The 17,850-nt window shown below is 39.6% G+C and overlaps 1 protein-coding gene across 7 annotated transcripts; it reads right to left on the minus strand.

The window, feature by feature from the left end:
• Positions 1–6,765: 6,765 nt before the first annotated feature.
• GGPS1 (geranylgeranyl diphosphate synthase 1) lies at positions 6,766–17,703 on the minus strand. 7 transcript variants are annotated; one of them, XM_059170413.1, is made up of 5 exons: positions 17,324–17,547; positions 14,651–14,705; positions 13,623–13,715; positions 8,088–8,158; positions 6,766–7,850 (listed from the first exon to the last, which is right to left on the minus strand). In XM_059170413.1, the coding sequence occupies exons 3-5, from the start codon at positions 13,690–13,692 to the stop codon at positions 7,089–7,091; spliced, it is 903 nt and encodes a 300-aa protein (XP_059026396.1). In that variant the 5' UTR covers positions 13,693–13,715; positions 14,651–14,705; positions 17,324–17,547; the 3' UTR covers positions 6,766–7,088. The 7 variants fall into 7 exon arrangements, with proteins under 7 accessions (XP_059026396.1, XP_059026398.1, XP_059026401.1 ...); XM_059170415.1 differs by lacking the exon at positions 14,651–14,705 and adding an exon at positions 15,433–15,520; XM_059170418.1 differs by lacking the exons at positions 14,651–14,705; positions 17,324–17,547 and adding an exon at positions 17,602–17,703.
• Positions 17,704–17,850: the final 147 nt, after the last annotated feature.

Raw genomic sequence — 17,850 nt, forward strand, 5'->3', positions numbered from 1 at the left:
TCCAGAAGCCACTTGTATTCCATGGCTCATCGTCCCCTTCCTCCATCTTCATGGTCAGAAATGGTGTGTTGACTCCTTTCCGTATCACACCACTCTGACCTTGTTTCCATTCTCACATTTTCTCTGACTCTTCCTGCCTCCCTCCCTCTTCCACTTGGAAAAATCCTTGTATTACTTTGGTCCACCTGGGTCATTTAGGATAATCTCCGTATTTTAAGGTCATCTAATTAGCAACCTTAATTTCATCTGCAACTTTAATTCCCCTTTGCCATAGAATGTACCAAAATTACCGTTCTAGGGATGAGGACATGGATATCCTTGGTGGGGACATTATTCTGCTTATACGTCTGGTTCTACTGAACATTTGGATCCTATGTCAGCCCCAACCGCTTCCCTATGTATTTTCAGCTATGGCTTTATCCACAATGCTTTCATCAATCAGTCATCTGCTTTCTGTATTCCAGGAATTTTAAGATTTTATTTATTTGAGAGAAAGTGGGATACAGACCACAAGCAGAGGGGGAGGGGCCAAGGAAGAGGGAGAAGCAGACTCCCCACTGAGCTGGGAGCCCGATGCAGGGCTCAATCCCAGGACCCTGGGATCATGGCCTGACCTGAAGGCAGACACTTAACTGACTGAGCCACTCAGGTGCCCAGTATATAGAGAGTTTTGCTGCACTCAATCACAGACTGTGATTTAATCAATTTATACTGGTGGACATTTGTTACTTTTTTCTATCATATATACTGCTGTAATAAATAAACATATTTTTACATACATTTTGTACACCTAAGGGGGTATATCTTAAGTATATATTGCCTACTCAAAAGGTAAAACAAGATCACCATGTGACTCAGCCAGCCACTCCACTTCTAGGATTTACCTGTCACTGTTGGCTTGAGCTGCTATAAAAAAATACCACAAACTAAGTGACTTAAACAACAGAAGTTTATTTTCTCCCAGTACTGGAGGCCCAAGTCCAAGGTTAAGGTGCCAGCCAATTTGATTCCTGGTGAGCACTTCTTTCCTGGCTTGCAGATGGCTCTCTTCTCACTGTGTCCTCACATGACAGAGAGAGAGAAAATAGCTTTCTCTTGTCTCTTTTATAAGGATACTAATCCTGTTAGATCAGGTCCCTTCTCTTATGACCTCATTTAAACATAATTATTTCTACAACATGACCACCAGCCCATAACATTACCTAAAAGAAATGAAAAACTACACGCACACAAAAACTTATATGCAAATGTTGACATTATTCATAATAGCCAAAAAGTAGGAACAACCCAAATGCCCATCAATTCAAAAAAGGATAAATAAAATGTGGTCTACCCATGCAATGGACTATAATTCAGACTTAAAAAGAAATGAAGTTGTGATCATGACCTGAACCAAAGACAGACACTTAACTGGACTGAGCCATCTAGGTGTCCCCCTCTACTGTTGACCTAGGTTTTTTTGTTATACTCTTATGTAGGTATGTAAGACAAGGCATAAGCTACTCAAGGGAAGTCCTTTGTTTTTGTTGTTTTGAAATTCAATCCATTTATTTAAATATATATTGTACATTAATTACAAATCTTCACTTCTCCCACTCTGCTAGAACTTTTCCGAAACAGCCTCCATTTCCTTCATCCTCTTTTCACAAGTAATGGAAGTTACTGTCTGTGCTTTGAAGGTTACAGCTGACAAACGCCTGTTCGTTGGTCTTCCTGGCTAAGTGCTCTGTAAGGCCAGTGGAGATCCTGTCAGAAATGTCTCTGAGGAGAAAGGTAGACACATCTCTGTGAAAAGATGCCCATTAATCAATGGTTATAAAGCATCCTACAAGCTTACCATTAAACATCTTCTATTGTTCATTAAACCAATTCTCAGATCCTCAGATCTAGTTTTCTTTACGTACAGCAACAAATATAATTCAAGGATAATCACTTGGTTATTCTCCTAAAGCATACAGTGCTTTACGGAGCACTGTATGCACATGGGGTACATGGGTGGCTTAGTCAGTTGAGCATCTGACTCATGGTTTGGGCTCAGGTCATGATCTGAGTTGTGGGATCGAGTTCAGCATGGAGTCTGCTTGGGATTCTCCCTCTCCTCTCCCAAATAAATACATAAAATACAACCTTAAAAAAAAAGGACACTTGTGTGGCTCACTTGGTTAGGCATCTGCCTTCGGCTCAGGTCATGATCCCAGATTGAATCCTGCTCAGGCTCCTTGCTCATTGGGGAGCCTGCTTCTCCCTCTACTTCTGCCCCTCCCCCTGGTCATTCTCACTCCCGTCTAATAAATAAAATCTTATAAAAAAAGAATTTTCATAATATAGCAGCTAGTGCTACAGGTGTTTTCCAAACATCTCTGTGAAAAGATGCCCATTAATCAATGGTTATAAAGCACCCTACACAATTAACTTGAACTCATGGGTTAACACTGAAACTTACATTACCAACATTATTGTTTAATGCACTACTATATATTTTACTAGCTAGTATATAGTAAAAATAAAACATACCACCTATTAAGGTCCAGTATATTTAGTCACATAAAATGTGAGGTTGCATTTATATTAGTGAAATAACCAGAGAAAGTCTGTAGTAGCCAGCTGGAGGTGAGGGCAATTTGAAGAGAGGAACACCAATTGTGTTCTATCTGAATTCACATGACTGTGGAATCCATTATCAGTCTTTTTCTCTACTGTAACCACTAAGTATCAGATTTGTAGGTATGGCAACAAAGCCTGTTCTAATGACAAGGAAAATGCAAAGTAAGGGTCAGATAACAGACATCTCAAAGGACAAATCAGGGCACCTAGGTGGCTCAGTTGGTTGAACATCTGCTTTCAGCTCAGGTCATGATCCCGGAGTCCTGGGATTGAGCACCATGTCAGGCTCCCTGCTCTGCTTTTCCCTTTCTCTCTCCTGCTGCTTAGGCTTTCTCTCTCTCTCCCTCTTGCTCTATCTCAAATAAATAAAATCTTTTTTTTTTCTTCATTTTTTATTTTTTAAAAAAGGATGATCTCGTTGCCTGAGTGGTTCAGTCAGTTAAACGTCTGACTTTGGCTCAGGTCATGATCCCAGGGTCCTGGGATCGAGCCCCGCACTGGGCTCTGTGCTCAGTGGGGAGCCTGCGTCTCTCTGTGCCTGCTTATGCTCTCTCTGACAAGTAAATAAAATCTTAGGGGGGAAAAAAGGACGAAGCTGTAGGACTTGGGAGGACTGGATAGATGGAGATGAGGGTAAACAAATCACACTCCTGGATCATTTGAAGCATGAAGATGGTGACAGACAAGGCAGAGGTAGAAGTGGTTTCATTCCATTGTTTGGATTGGTAGAGGGATCGAAGGGAAGTATAGGTTAGTTGTATGTTATTTCAGGGTGATGATGGAAAGCTCAAATGACTAGGCAGTTACAGAACTTGAATTTGAGCGCACGCTTTGGATAAAATGGTTCTCATGGACAAAACAATAAGGAGTCTAAGAATCCTTTCAGAAGGGAACAGAGCACTGAGTAAGAATCACTTGAGAGGTAGAACCACATTAACTTAAGAGCTAACATTTTAAGTTTATGATATCTTTTTACACTTTTTAATGGAACCCTTGAGAGGTGAGAGATTAGTTTCAAGTAGATTTACTCATTATAAATATTTATTAAGTGCTTCTGGGAATACAAGGGTGAGTAAGTCACAGACTTTGCCCTTAATGAGTTTCCAGTGTAATGGGAGACAAGTAAACAAGTAATTAGGGGCCCTGATTCCAGAACTAACAATGCTGTTTAGTAACTGGCTATTTACTTACTAGTCTCCATCACAGAAAAATCATGAAGTTTAGGAATAGTGTCTTTATCACTCTTACATCTCCAAACCCTAGTGTAGATCTAGCACATAGACGCTCAGGAAATATTCTAAATGAATTAAATGAAAATATTTAAGTCTCAGCAATGATGAGTACTACTTCATGGCATGTTCTGCCATAAGCTGTGTGGGGAGAGTGGTGTTAGGAAATATGGTTAGTGAATAGTGGGTTGGAGATCAGATTTTAGGAAGTCTTACATGTTATGCCAAGGGATTTATAGGTGGCATACTGAGGATTCAAAGAGAATGTCAGAGGGGAGCCTGGGTGGCTCGGTTGGTTATCCAGCTCTTGGTTCTAGCTTAGGTCATGATCTCACAGGGAGTGGAATCAGCCCCGCGTTGGGCTGTCAGAGCACACCATGGAATTCGCTTCAGATTCCTTCTCTCACTCCCCCTCTGTTCCTCCCCACTCATGTGCTCTCTCTCCCTAAAAATAAATACCCCCCCCCCCCGCCAAAACCCAACCAAACCAAAGAGAATATAAGACATGGGAATGACAATCAGATTTATGCTTTGGAAAGAACACCTTGGTTGGAGTGTATGTTATTATAATAGTGCTTTCAAAACTTTTAAACATATTTAAGTATGCACATAGAATGGGAGGCTGGCTGTATAGGACGTGCTTTTTCAAGGTCCTGGCTCTGCTCAACAAATGCTTGAACAAATCATCTGGTACCCAATAGGTACTTCATCTAAGTACATTTCCTTCCTCTGAATACAAATCTTGAGGATATAATGCAGAGGACTTAATAGGCCCTCAAGAGGCAAAAAGGGAGGGAAACAAGAACGGGAGGGGTTCTTTGGGCTTATGGCATGAGCACAAACAATTTTCCTTGAGTTGAAAGGCTGACAGACCTAAGAAGTAGAGAGGAAGAAAGTTTGCAGAGTTTCCATTAACTGGGAAAAGAGTGGAAAAGAAGCAATAGACATTAGAATGACAAATGTGAAAACTCCCATCAGGGTTAGATAAATAAAAGGTCTTATTGAGGCCTTAACATGTTAACCTGCAATGGTGGTAGGAGCTGTTGTGGAAACACTCCCCAACAGCACTGAGCAAGTTGGAAGAACAAAGATGGGGGTGGTTGGATGCAACCAGGACTGGGAACTGGCAGGATGAGAAGGACCTGAGGAAAGTGATCTGAGAAAGCCCCTAAATGGCTGCCGGAAATGAATGACTGTTGGGCATAGGTCAAGAAGGGAAGGAAGTCAAGTTGGAAGTTAACAAAGTGGAAGAGAGTAGAATAGAGAAAAGCTAATGGATTTAAAATCTCGCTGAAAATTATTTATGACAACATAATTTAGCTTTCATTCTTTTGGCTTTGGCAAGGAAAAAAGTCAATTTATTTTTTGAACCTCTATAGACTAGAAAATAGGAAAATATTTCAAAATTACAGGTCTTCTACATCCAAAATCCAGGTTACTTTGGTTCCAAGACATTCCTTTAAGCAGAAAAAAAATACTGTAGTTTAAACCTAAGTAGATAAATTAATATATTTTTACTAGATTTAAAGTACTCTTACATTGTTCTTCTGTATTGACAACTGTGATTATAGTTCAAGGTGAAAAGAATAGACTTTTGATTACTTAATGGATAAAATGACTCTTTTTGTAAGACTCCAATTCAAGGTCAAGCATTTCTGTCCTTGACAAAGACCAGATACAAATGACAAAGGAATCATGAATAGCACCAGGCCAAAATTAATTTGATTAGGTAAGGAATAATCAACTTAAGCAGCTTTCATCTTAAAGGTAAATATTTTGTTTATATAGTTAGCATTAGATCTTTTTGACTAATCTTTAAGTTTTTAAGTAATGGATTCATAAACACAGTTCAAATTTCCATAATGCAGCATAAATACCCATGATTTTCAATTAAAATGGAAGACTCAAATTATCTTAAAAACTAGTGAAGGTACTACCCAACTCTTCAAAGGTTGGGTTGAGGGCTTCAGATTTTTTTCATGCAAGTTCTTAGTGATTAAATCTGCCAAAACATATAATGGAACCAAACAAGCAATATGCAACGTTTCTGGAAAAGTTTCATTTGGGGAGGTCAGCAACACTTGTAAACTAAGGAATCAGGGTTTTTCTTTTCTTTTCTCCTACCTCTTGTTGCCAGGTGGCTCCAGGGTATTCAGGGTAGAAAGCACACAAAAGGGATAGAGAGTCAGGGTTAAAGCACTATAAAGCTAATTGAGAGTACGTGACAGCAGGGTCTTTGACTACTTTTCAGCCAGGCACTAGCTCTCAGGTTAACACTTCTCATTCCTTTAATCAGAGATTAAAGATACCTATTTCCTTTTTTATTCAAGCACCAATTGCCTTTAAGGGGGAGTAGTGACCTCAGTGGCAAGGAAAAGGGCGTTTCCCCCTACTTTTGTACTTAAGGTGAGCAAACAGCTCTTTAATGATTTTTACTTACTAACCAGTAGGAGACTACAAAAAGGCTTAAATAAAAGCTCCTCCCTAAAATACTCTTTCCATGTACCTTTTGTTTCTTCTCAAATGGAAAGACATTGCTGTATCCAGGTATCAATCTGTTTTGGGGATACAAATTATAAGGAAAAAAATGAATGAATTTGGACTAGCATATAAATTTCATTAAGTGGAGTCTCCCTGGTTAAAAAGCAGAATTTGCTGGGCAGGGAGGAAGAAAAAAAAGGAAGGGGGTAAGAAAAAAAGACTAATGCACTTAATGCTTATCAAGGTCAGCTTTTTCATGGAAGACTTTAGTGAGGGAGTTTCCAAGAAGAGACCGAGATATTATAAGTAACAACATTTAGGAAGAGGAGGTCCAGTGGTCTTTGGGCCAGCTCGCTACAGAAACTGGTCCCAAGGAGTCACTGACTTGAAACTGGAGTAAACGAATGGGAAATTGTCCATATAGCACAGTTAGGAAGTATCTGGATAAAAATTCCTGGAAGCTGAAGTCTTCTTTATTGACAGAATCAACAGAACATTTGTGGCAGTTGTCCATAAGGTCCAGACATAGCACATTCTGACATTCAAATCAGACCTACTTAAATGTGGCCCGTTTTGATTCTTTCAACTTTGTACTATGATGATTATCTATACAAAGGGGTTCTAAATCAAAACCACCTCATTTACATCACCCTCATTCATTCGGTTTGTGGAGAGTGACAGCTCGGTCCAAATTTTTTAAAAAGTGATAGGCTAAAAGACAAAAAAATAGTCAACTGCAATAAGCTACCAGGTCTAACTGGAAATGGCTTAATATTATTCATTCTCTTCTTTGAACATTTTGCTTAAGTGCTTAATTAGGGCTACAAGCTCAGGGTTCCCACCACGTGCATCGATTTGTTTATAGGCTTTAGATTCAAGCTCTTTAAGAGTACTCCGAGTGTATTCAAAAGAACCTACATCCTCAAGATAATGTACACAGTATTTTTTAATATCTACATTCTCGGTTCTCTGACGCAAGATATTCTGCACTTGCGTGCTTTCAGGCCTCGACCAAATAGCATGAATAGTAGGGAAGGAGAACTTTCCCTCTGTTAGATCTTCACAAAAGCTTTTGTTTTCACTATATTCTTTGGAGTGTAGATTAGCATAATCATCCCTAATTTGGAAAAAGAGCCCCAGTGTATTAAGCAGTGGCTTTAGATCTTCTTTGTAGTCAGAGAACAACTGCATGAGACCTACTGCTAATCCGAAGAGTCCACCTGTCTTCTGCAGCACCATTGCTTTATATTCTTCTTCAGTGGGACAAGTGTAATTATCCCTCCAATAAATATCTAGACCTTGTCCCTGATGGAGTTCCAAAAGCTGGTGGGTGAAAAGCTTCACTGCATCTGGGTGATTAAGGGTTAAGACTTTCTCAAGGCCAAGGAAATACACATAATTGGCAGAATTGATGACAGATGGAATTCCATAGATGCTGTGTGCCACTGGAAAGCCACGTCGGAGTTTTGAGTTGTCTTCGATATCATCGATGAGCAAACTGGCATTATGCAACATTTCTGTCACTTCAATGATAATCTACAAAAAAGACAAGTGACAATTTCATTTTATTTGACCTATTCAAAACAGCTTATAAATACTTAACAGATTACAAGAGTCTCAGATTTCTTAGTTTTTTGTAATGAATAATTATTTAGCAACCTCAATATAAAACAATACATGTATCCACATTAAACTCATTAAGAGCAACAGTATTTTACGTCACATCTATTAATTTGTTAGGGATTAAGAACGACGTTAGAATTGCCTAAATACCTGTAGTTTGTCTTCTGGAACTTTTAGCCAATGATTAAATGCCTGTGAAAGTTTGGTTCTCACTTGTTTACCTGAAATTAAAGAATAAAATTTGGCAATAAAATTAATATTTCAGTTATTAAAAAAAAACATTCAGAAACTTCCTTGGAAACTGTTCAGACTTGAATCCAGCCCCATCACTGCTGGGCCCTCCCTAACGCCCCCTCTACCAAAATTCGCATTCTGAAAGCTCATGGTCTTTTGAAATCAGGGCATTCAAGGAGATCCTAAAGTATGCAAATGGCCCATTAGTAAGCCCACTCCTTTCATCTTAACTTGTATCAACAATTTTGGAATGAAATGTGGGCATTTTAGGAACTATGATCTAATTCATTCCTTTTCTGAAAAATAAGTCAGCCTAGTCAGTGGCAGTTAGTCAGCAATGTCTGTTTTCAGAGAACTGTAGGTATTTCTAATAAAATGTACTTTGCTATTGAATTCAATAAAATATCACAAAATTACCTCTTAAAATTATCTACCATTTCTTTAAATTAAGGTTTTAGAGACTGTATAACTCTGCTTCTTTCCTATCAAAAAATGAGATGACCATTCCCTGAAGTATTCCCTTTTAGCATTCCAGTTTAGTCAAAATTAATCTTTTTATTTTGACTAGGGCCATTAGTTTTTCAATATTATCATTTTCTTACATGGAAAGCTCAAGAGGTTTTTGGGTAGTAGTTATCAATAGAAATCATTTTTGCCCAAATATAAAGGAATGGTAGAGAAAAACTCCAACCAGTTCTTTTAATAGCGTTCTACAAGCTTCCTGATAGAATGAATGCACAGTAACATCCTAATTTCAGATGGTTTCAGAAAAAGTTACATAAAAAGTTTCAGTGAACAAAAACAGTATTTTCTAAGACCTATCTATGTTTTCTCTGCACCAGTCACCCAAGCAAATGAATAAACTCTCATCCCATATCCAAATGAAAAAAAGTTGCACTTTTTGTGAGAAGTCTAAAAAAGAAGGATCTTTTAGGGTTCGAGAAGCAGTATTTTCTGTCTACTAACCTTTAAGGTGAGCATGGTCCGGGTAGCAGATATATAGTTTGTACTTTGATCTACTTTCCAGTTTAACAAAGGCCAATCTGAGCTATACTGACAAAGCACATCTGTGCAAAGTAACTGTATCGCTTTAAAAAACAAGTTTAGAAGATGAAGAACACAAAGAATCAATGTGGAGCCACATTTTTCCTTTTTGCTTTTGAATGTACATAGAAAAGAGCACATAAATGGCTTAACTTAAAGGTAATGTAGTTGTGTTTCAGTATTTTTTTTTCCTTTAACCATAGTCTGGGGTCTGGGTTGATAGTTTTAAGGCCCCAAATAATTTCTAACAGGTGCTAGTCAAAGAGATCCCTCAAAATTAAAAGAAACACATGATAATTACCTTTCTTCTTTATTTATTTCTTAAAAATATTTATTTTAGAAGAAGAGTGTGTGAGTGGGGGTAGGGGCAGAGAGGGAGGGAAAGGACAAGCAAACTCTGTGCTGAATGTGGAGCCTGATGGCCATGACCCCAAGATCATGACCTGAGCCCAAGTCAAGAGTCTGATGCTCAACTGAGCCACCCAAGAACCCCCCAGTTACCTCTCCTCTTTTAAAGACTTTAACATTACTAATTCCCAGCCTGGGGACCTACCCTAGCGCAAATAAGTAAAAAAGTCATTTGACTTCACAAATTCCAGAAAATCCTAATACTAATAATTGCTAATTATTATAATCTTTTAATAGCAAGAGTAACTTTTCGACAGAATAAATGGCCTGGCTTACCTTTAAGTCACTTTAAGACTTAAAGTCCTGATATTATTCCTGATAGAATGAATGCACAGTAACATCCTAATTTCATTAGGAACTCTAAGTTCTCTGTTAAAAATCGGTTTATTATGCATAATGCAATTTCCTATCTCTTTTTAAAAGACTTTATTTATTTATTTATGGGGGGGGGAACTGCATGTTACAAGCAGAGGGGCAGGAAGAGGAGAGAATCTTAAGCAGACTCCTTGTGGAGCCTGATGAGGGATCAATCTCGTGACCCTAACTAAGATCATGACCTGAGCTGAAATCACAAGATGGACGCTTAACAAACTAAGCGGCCCAGACACCCCCCCATTTAAAAAAAATTTTTAACTTAAATTCAATTTAGTTAACACACACTGTATTATTAGTTTCTGGGGTAAAATTTAGTGATTCATCAGTTGCATATAACACCCAATGCTCATTATATCATGTGCCCTCCATACCTAATTCCCCTACTTCCTATTTCTTTTTAAAGATTTTTATTTATTTTTGTTTTGTAATTTATTTTTTAGATTCTATTTATTCATTTGAGATACAGAGGGAGACAGCACGAGTTGGGGGGAGGAGTTAAGGGAGAAGGAGAAGCAAACTCCCTGCTTGCTGAGCAGGGTGCCTGACATGGGTCTTGATCCCAGGACCCCAGGATCATGAGCTGAGCCAAAGGCAGATGCTTAAATGATTGAGCCACCCAAGCACCACAAAGATTTTTATTTTTTAAGTAATCTCTACACCCAGCAGGGGGCTTGAATTTACAACCCCAAGAGTCACATGCTCCACTGAATGATTCAGCTAGGTGCTTCATAATTTTCTGTTTCTTTAGGAAAATCTTTTGAGGTTATATTCTATAATGGAACAAGATTGTATTAGATAGTAAAAAAGTGACATACCTAATGAGAGTTTTAAATGTTAAAATACTATAGGATAATGAGGATTAAATAAAAATGTTACAGAAGTTCATTATACAGGTAAACATTATTGCTAAAATTAGCTACAGATGGTCCCTGCTTTGCTTAGCAGAACAGGAGACACTCCTTAGATACTTCACAGCACTGATAACTGGCATGTTTTACCATAGCCCAGTTCTAGCCAGTGTCTGCAACCTTGTTACAAAGTAAGTCCAACAATGGTTAGAGTGCAGGAGAAACATCATCCTGTTTCTCAGCAGGACACCCTGAGATAAGTGTAGTTACTAGCTGCTGAATAAATCACTCAAAAGGGGTCTCTTGGCTTTTTCTTTTTTGGGGGGAAGTAGGTGGGGCAGACGGAGAGAGAGAACCTGATCTCAAAATCAGATTCTGAAATCTGAGCTGAAATCAAGAGTCAAGATGCTTAATTGACTAAGCTAACCAGATGCCTCTTGGCTTTTTCTTAAAAAGCAGGCAACTTTTCATTATTCTTTTCTCTTAAAAAAAAAAAAAAAAAGATTTATTTGAGAGACAGCATATGCACATGTGCAATGGGGGTGAGGGGCAGGAGGAGAGAGAGAAGCACACTCTCTGCTGAGTGCAGAGCCCCAACATGGGGCTTGATCCCAGGACCCGGTACCATGACCTGAGCTGAAGTTAGATGCTCAACCAATTGAGCCACCCAGGTGCCCCCCTAGCCAACTTTTTGAGCTGTACTTACAATAATTGTTTATGTAGTTATATATCAATAAAAAGCAGCACATGACAAGGGCAAGGCAATCAACGTTGTCTGCCCTAGGTACAGGCAATAAAGAGGTGCACTACCTTTAATGAATTAAAAAATAGTAACAGACCCTGGATGTCTTGAGTGGCTCAGTCAGTTGGGCATCTGCCCTCAGTGCAGGTCATGGTCTGGGGGTCCTGGGATTGAGCCCTGCATTGGGCTCCTTTCTCAGTGGGGAGCCTGCTTCTCTCCCTCTGACTGCTACTGCTTATGCTGTCAAATAAATAAAAACTTAAAAAAATAGTAACAGACTGACTAGTTTTTTAAAAAGTGTAAATTTTCTTTGTCCTTTGGATCTTGAGGATTTCATCTTTAATATGTTAGGATTTTAACTTTTAAGAAGCAGGATTTTATTTGTCTCTGGACTCATCATAGTGGAAGGTAATTTATATCTAACAAATTTAGGATCCTTTTATATTGCTTCTATAGTACTATGGAATATCTTTATGTTGTTAATTAGATTTCATTTAATAAGCTTTGGTGAGTTATTACTTTTTTTTAAAGATTTTATTTGGGTGGGGGACACATGCAGGGGGAGTGGGAGAGGGAGAAGCACACTTCTCGCTGAGCAGGGAGCTCCATGCAGGGCTTGATCCCACGACCCCAGGATCATGGCCCGATCCAAGGACGCCCTGGTTCCCTCCATTTTTCTGAAACACTGACATTAGCAGGTACATCTCCATGTAGGTCTGCCAGCATAGAAATGATGCTAATCATGATGGCCTTCAAGATGTAGCGGGGGAGCTACCACTCTTCAGCTTCTGATAACCATATTTATCCTCTCCAGGCTATAAAGAATAGAAACACACATAATACCACCGAGGTGTGTCCACAAAGAAAGGTGAGAACAGAAATGAAAAAGTGTTTATTGTGACTGATTTGAGAACATCACTAGTCTATAGGTTAGCTATCTTATGGGCTAAATAGGGTTTTAGGGTTGTCAACTAACTCACCATCTTTTATATCATTTCTACAAGAAAGTACATTCCAAGTTTCAAGTAACAGGTTTGTGAATGAATTTTTGTTACAGGAACCCACCCCTATTATATATATGAGTTTTAACTTGCTATCACCATTTTCCAGACCAAGTTAAAAAAATAGCAAAATAAAACAAACATATACATGATTAGGCAGGTGTTACCGTAAGAAGCCAAGTTCAGGTGACCCATCTTTATATAAGAATAATGTGGGCCTTGTTTCCAAGTAATGTGACTTAGAGATGCAGTACTATTTGGCTCTTAAAGCAACTAGTAGCATAAGAAATGCAGTGTGTGGATGACAGTGGAAAACGTGAACATAGAAAGTAAAGCTTTTTGTTGTTACACAAATTGGCATAAAAGCCCCTGACACCTAAATAGTAGGGAATAGGATCGTGTGGCATCCCAAAACCTCCAATGGTGTACTCAAATGTTTTCAGTATTTTTTTTTTTAGTTATGTTGTATAAACGGACATTTTTAAAAGGGTACTTCAAAAATATCCCCCCCCTTTTTAAGATTTTATTTATTTATTTCTCAGAGAGAGAGCAGGGGGAGTGGCAGGCAGAAGGAGAAGCAGGCTCCTCACTGCCCGATCCGGGACGACCCCAAGTGAAAGGCAGATGCTTAAGCGACTGAGCCAGCCAGGCATCCCCAAAATAACCCCTTTAAGAACATAAAACTAAAATGTTCTATTTGTGGGTGCCTGGGTGGCTCAGTGGTTAAAGCCTCTGCTTTCGGCTCAGGTCATGATCCCAGGGTCCTGGGATCGAGCCTCACACTGGGCTCTCTGCTCAGCAGGGAGCCTGCCTCCTCCACTCTCTCTCTCTGCCTGCCTCTCTGCCTACTTGTGATCCGTCTGTCAAATAAATTAAAAAAAAAAAAAACTTAAAAAAAAATGTTCTATTTGTAATTTTCCTTGTATGCATCCCTTATTAAATAGGAAATCTTTTCTGTATGCTAGCATTTGAATGACCACAACTCTATCACAAGACCCTATAATGGATCTATGGACTATAACTAAACAGTTACCTGGTAACTGAAGTAAATACTTATAGGGTTCTAGAAGAATTCTTTGGACTGTTTCTTGAGTTTTCTCCATTGTTTTTAAACTTCAAAGCTGATCTGTGAATAAGGAGAAATAATAACTGAATTAATTTTGAGTTCCAAATGCAAAGCGATTTGTATATCAAGTTGTTTTTGTACAGGCAGACTTTCAGTATGTTGTATAAGAAAATGCTACATATATGAAATATTGAAACATGTAAGTAAAAGAAGCCCATCTTCAGAAAAGGCAAATCACAAACACAGAAAATAGACTGATAACTGCCTAGCACTGTGGTAGCAAGAAGAGGGAGTATGAAGTTTCTTTCTGTAGGAATTAAAATACTCTACAATTAGACTGTGGTGATGGTTGCACAACCCTATGAATATACTAAAATGTTAACTTTATATGGGTGAACCACACATGTAAATTATCTCATAAAAAAAAAAAAAGAAAATCTTCAAGTGATTTCATTGGTCAGAGTATTCACCTGGGCTGTAAGTGATTTCCTCAGATACAAAACTTATACTAAACTAAGCCATTCTTATTTTACTCAACCATAAGGGCTTAAATTGTTGACATCAAATCAATGTCAAAACAAATACACAGAATTAGATACTTCTATATTTGACTGATTACATAAATTAGTAAACATATTTTCAATGAGCATTAGAATGAATAAATTTTATATCTTAAAATGTAAGGCGAAAACTTCTTATACTTTGTTTACAATCAATCCATTTAAGATGTACACTAACTTGAATACAATTATCAAAAATATTACCTTGTGTACACACACACACACACACTTCCCTTGTAGTGATTTATTATTGGGAGTTTTACCTTCAGTGTTTTCTAGAATACCATTTGTGGCCTTCCTACCAAACTTTTTTACTGTTGAATCCAACCCCTACTTGGCTTCTTTGTATCTTTTGCTATTTTTATTTGTCCTTATCTTAGGAATATACTTTTCTAATTACTCTGACATCTTGGCACATTTTAGGTGGCTTCTTACCTTTATCTTCTTTCTTTTGCTTCTATAACAATGGTTTGGTCTTCAGGATCATGAACTGAAAGGATCAAAAAGTGTGTTTTCTGTAATCTCCTCTTAAGTAACAAGGAGAAACAATCTTCAGAACTGAGTACTCCAGCAAAGGAAATCATCTTAGCAATATGACCTCAAAGAGAAACATTTCATGTAGAAATGGAATGCCTTGACTGCTCTGATTGACACCTGCCTTGACTGACAATTAATACCCAGTATGTCACAGGAGAAAAAAAAGGTTCAGAAAATATTTTGTAATTATCTAAAAACTAGTAACCTCTTATCTCTACTGTTTAAACTCTGACATGTTGCCTCATTTTTTTTTCCTTCTTCTTAGATTTTGTCTATTTATTTGTCATAGAGAGAGAGATAGAGCGCACAAGCAGAGGGAACAGCAGGCAGAGAGAGAAGCAGGCTCCCTGCTGTGCAAGGAGCCCAATGTGGGACTCGATCCCAGGACCCTAGGATCATGACCAAAGCCAAAGGCAGATGCTTAACCAGATATCCTGACATATTACTTCATTCTTAAGAGATCAGAAAAAGAAAAGATGACAAGCAGGAAGAATAATCATTTAAATAAGATTATTAAACAGAATTAAAGGTAGGATAAACAAAAAAAGGGATCTTATTTATATATTTCTGCATTTTAAACAGTTGGTAGCCATCTCTTCCATAACAGGTTGAGAGCAATAATCATGTTTATCTTTTTTCACAACCTCCAGAACACACTTAACTTGAAATAATGAGTCTACCTTTCAAGAACTCTTTTGTCTTCATATGGAGGCAAGTATACTCTTGCCCAGAAGTCAGAGCTAACCACCTTTGTTCCAATTCTTAAGGCTTTGGTTGATGCCATTAAAAAACAAAAAATATGCATTATAAATTTTTTAAAATTATCTTTTTAGCAAAGATTTTATTTATTCATTTGACAGAGAGAGACAGAAGAGGGAACACAAGCAGGGGGAGTAGGAGAGGGAGAAGCAGGCTTCCACTGAGCAGGGAGCCCGGTGCAGGGCTCGATCCCAGGACCCTGAGACTGTGACCCGAGCTGAAGGCAGACACTTAATGACTGAGCCACCCAGGTGCCCCTAATTTTTAAAAATTACCGTAAGAAACTCTTAATAAGTGAATTCATGTTCCTTTCCTACAGGATGTTTATACACAAGTATTCTCAGTAGTGGGGAAACACAGGAACCTAAATTTTTCTACATATTGAAAAGTAATCTATTTTGTGTCTTCTTATCTCAGGGTTTCTACATACAGCAGCCTATACCCTACCTGCTTCCTCACCCTCCCCCCTTTTAATGCAAAGCTTCCTATTATGGCTGGAAATTTCAGTCATCAGGTAGGTACTAGACTCCAACATAAAGAGGCATTAGTGTTACATAAAATCAGCTATCTTGTTTTTAGACTGAATAACTACAGGATGCCTCTGTGAGAGAGTCTGAAACTACTCACTTTCAAAACTGGAAAACTGCCTTTAATTTGTTCATACAATTGATGGATGAATATTAACATAAAAATAACTGTCCCCCCTGTATGGACTACTACTGACATAATCTGGTTGGGCTCCCTGCATTTGCCCCTCTAATGCAGATCTCTACTCTTCCGCCAGCAAAATTCAGATCTGGCCCTATTTCCCAACCGAGAACCCTTCGGAGACATCCCTTTGCTCTTAGGTAAGAACACACTCCCTAACAAACTGTCTGGAAGACTGGGCTACTCCCGCCTCCCCCACCCCCAGCTTCAGTTCTTCACACTTTATTATCATCATTTTTGTTATTATAACTAACTATGTTATTATAACTAACTATGCTAGTTCTTCACACTTTAAAATCTCTCTCTAGATACAAGGCTCCCAAGATGTTATTTTTTTCCGCCTGGAAAGTTCTTTCCCTATTAACTCCTGCTAACCCACCCTGGGCTCGATCTTCACTCTGCTTCCCTTAAGTCGAATTCCCTATTTCAAATCATCACGTAACTCTCCTTCGCAGCACTCACCACTTTTACCAACTTCACACCCACTTGTGGGTCCATTTTACTCCCGTCCGTACCGTTTTCCAGACGGCAGGCGCCCAATAAGCACGGGAAGGACTAAATGAACCTCATGGTTCTAACGCGCTGGAGGATGAAATCAGGGCATAAACTTGCAGTATAAAAAGTCAGAATACCGTGCAAGTTGCTTTTTGTTTTTTTAAAGGGAATGATCTGATTTCAAAATTGCTAAGTGGTGCCAGACGAGTATCAGCGTAGCTGGAAACGCAGAACGGATCCTTTCACTCAAACCCCGGGAGGTGACAGACCTGAACAAAACTGCCCGAGCTACAGGCAGCGGATTTAAGTAACTTCGAGGCAGATTTTTCGCAGAGACTTGGCCAAAGCGCTTCCTGGCGGCCTCTGCTAGTCGGAGCCCGCAGGGCCGGTGAGGTTCCTGCTTCCTCTCGGCCAGGACGCCCCCTTCCGCCCTACGAGGTCACCCTCCGCTCCTCCCCTTCTCCAGCGAGGATGGAAAATTCATACACAATCCGGTTCAGCATCCGGGTCCTCACCCTCCTTTCTTTCTTTCCCCTCGACCCCGCCTTCCCGCCTCCCCCGCCCTCACTCCCATCCGGGTCCCCCCCGGCCGCCACCACAGCCGCTCACGGTTCAACGGTGAGATCACAACTTTCGCGCCGCCGGCCCGGGCGTAGTAGTGCCCAGCATCAACTTCCCACTTTATAGTTCAGAGCAACGCTCCGCCTGACGCCTACATGGATCCCTCCCCCTACTTCACCACAGAACTCTCCGCCCTCCTCAGCCGCCAGCGACCCCGCATCACTCGGTGCATGAAAATGCGCCATCCCGGTCACACTGCGCAGGCGTCGTTGCCGCCTCCCCACTGCTTTGTGTCCCCGCCCCTTCCCCCTCCCCCCGCTACTTGCCTCACGCCGACGCGGGGCATTGCGGGTTTTGCAGTTCTCCTGGGCAAAGGCTTTCGCATTGGCCCTAGAGGTTGGACTACATTTCCCGGGAAGCTTTGAGGAGTAACTTTCTGTTTCCATAGAAGTGGTGGGAAAATGGCGTCGTTGTTTGTATCCCGGGGGCCAATAAGAATAGGGGATGGGCGGGTTCTAAGGAATGCTAACCAATCCGAGGTCGTCTGAGGGGCCATCCGGGAAAGAGGTAGGGGA

This window comes from Mustela lutreola, chromosome 4, assembly GCF_030435805.1.
Source record: "Mustela lutreola isolate mMusLut2 chromosome 4, mMusLut2.pri, whole genome shotgun sequence".
Lineage (NCBI taxonomy): Eukaryota > Metazoa > Chordata > Mammalia > Carnivora > Mustelidae > Mustela > Mustela lutreola.

Excerpts from the sequence above, each read along its gene's own strand:
- GGPS1 (XM_059170418.1), bottom strand. The coding sequence starts at position 13,692 with ATGGAGAAAACTCAAGAAACAGTCCAAAGAATTCTTCTAGAACCCTAT. Across the intron at positions 8,159-13,622 it reads GTATTTACTTCAGTTACCAG|GTAAACAAGTGAGAACCAAA; the intron begins GTAACTGTTTAG and ends CTTTAATTTCAG. Across the intron at positions 7,851-8,087 it reads TTCCAGAAGACAAACTACAG|ATTATCATTGAAGTGACAGA; the intron begins GTATTTAGGCAA and ends TCTTTTTTGTAG.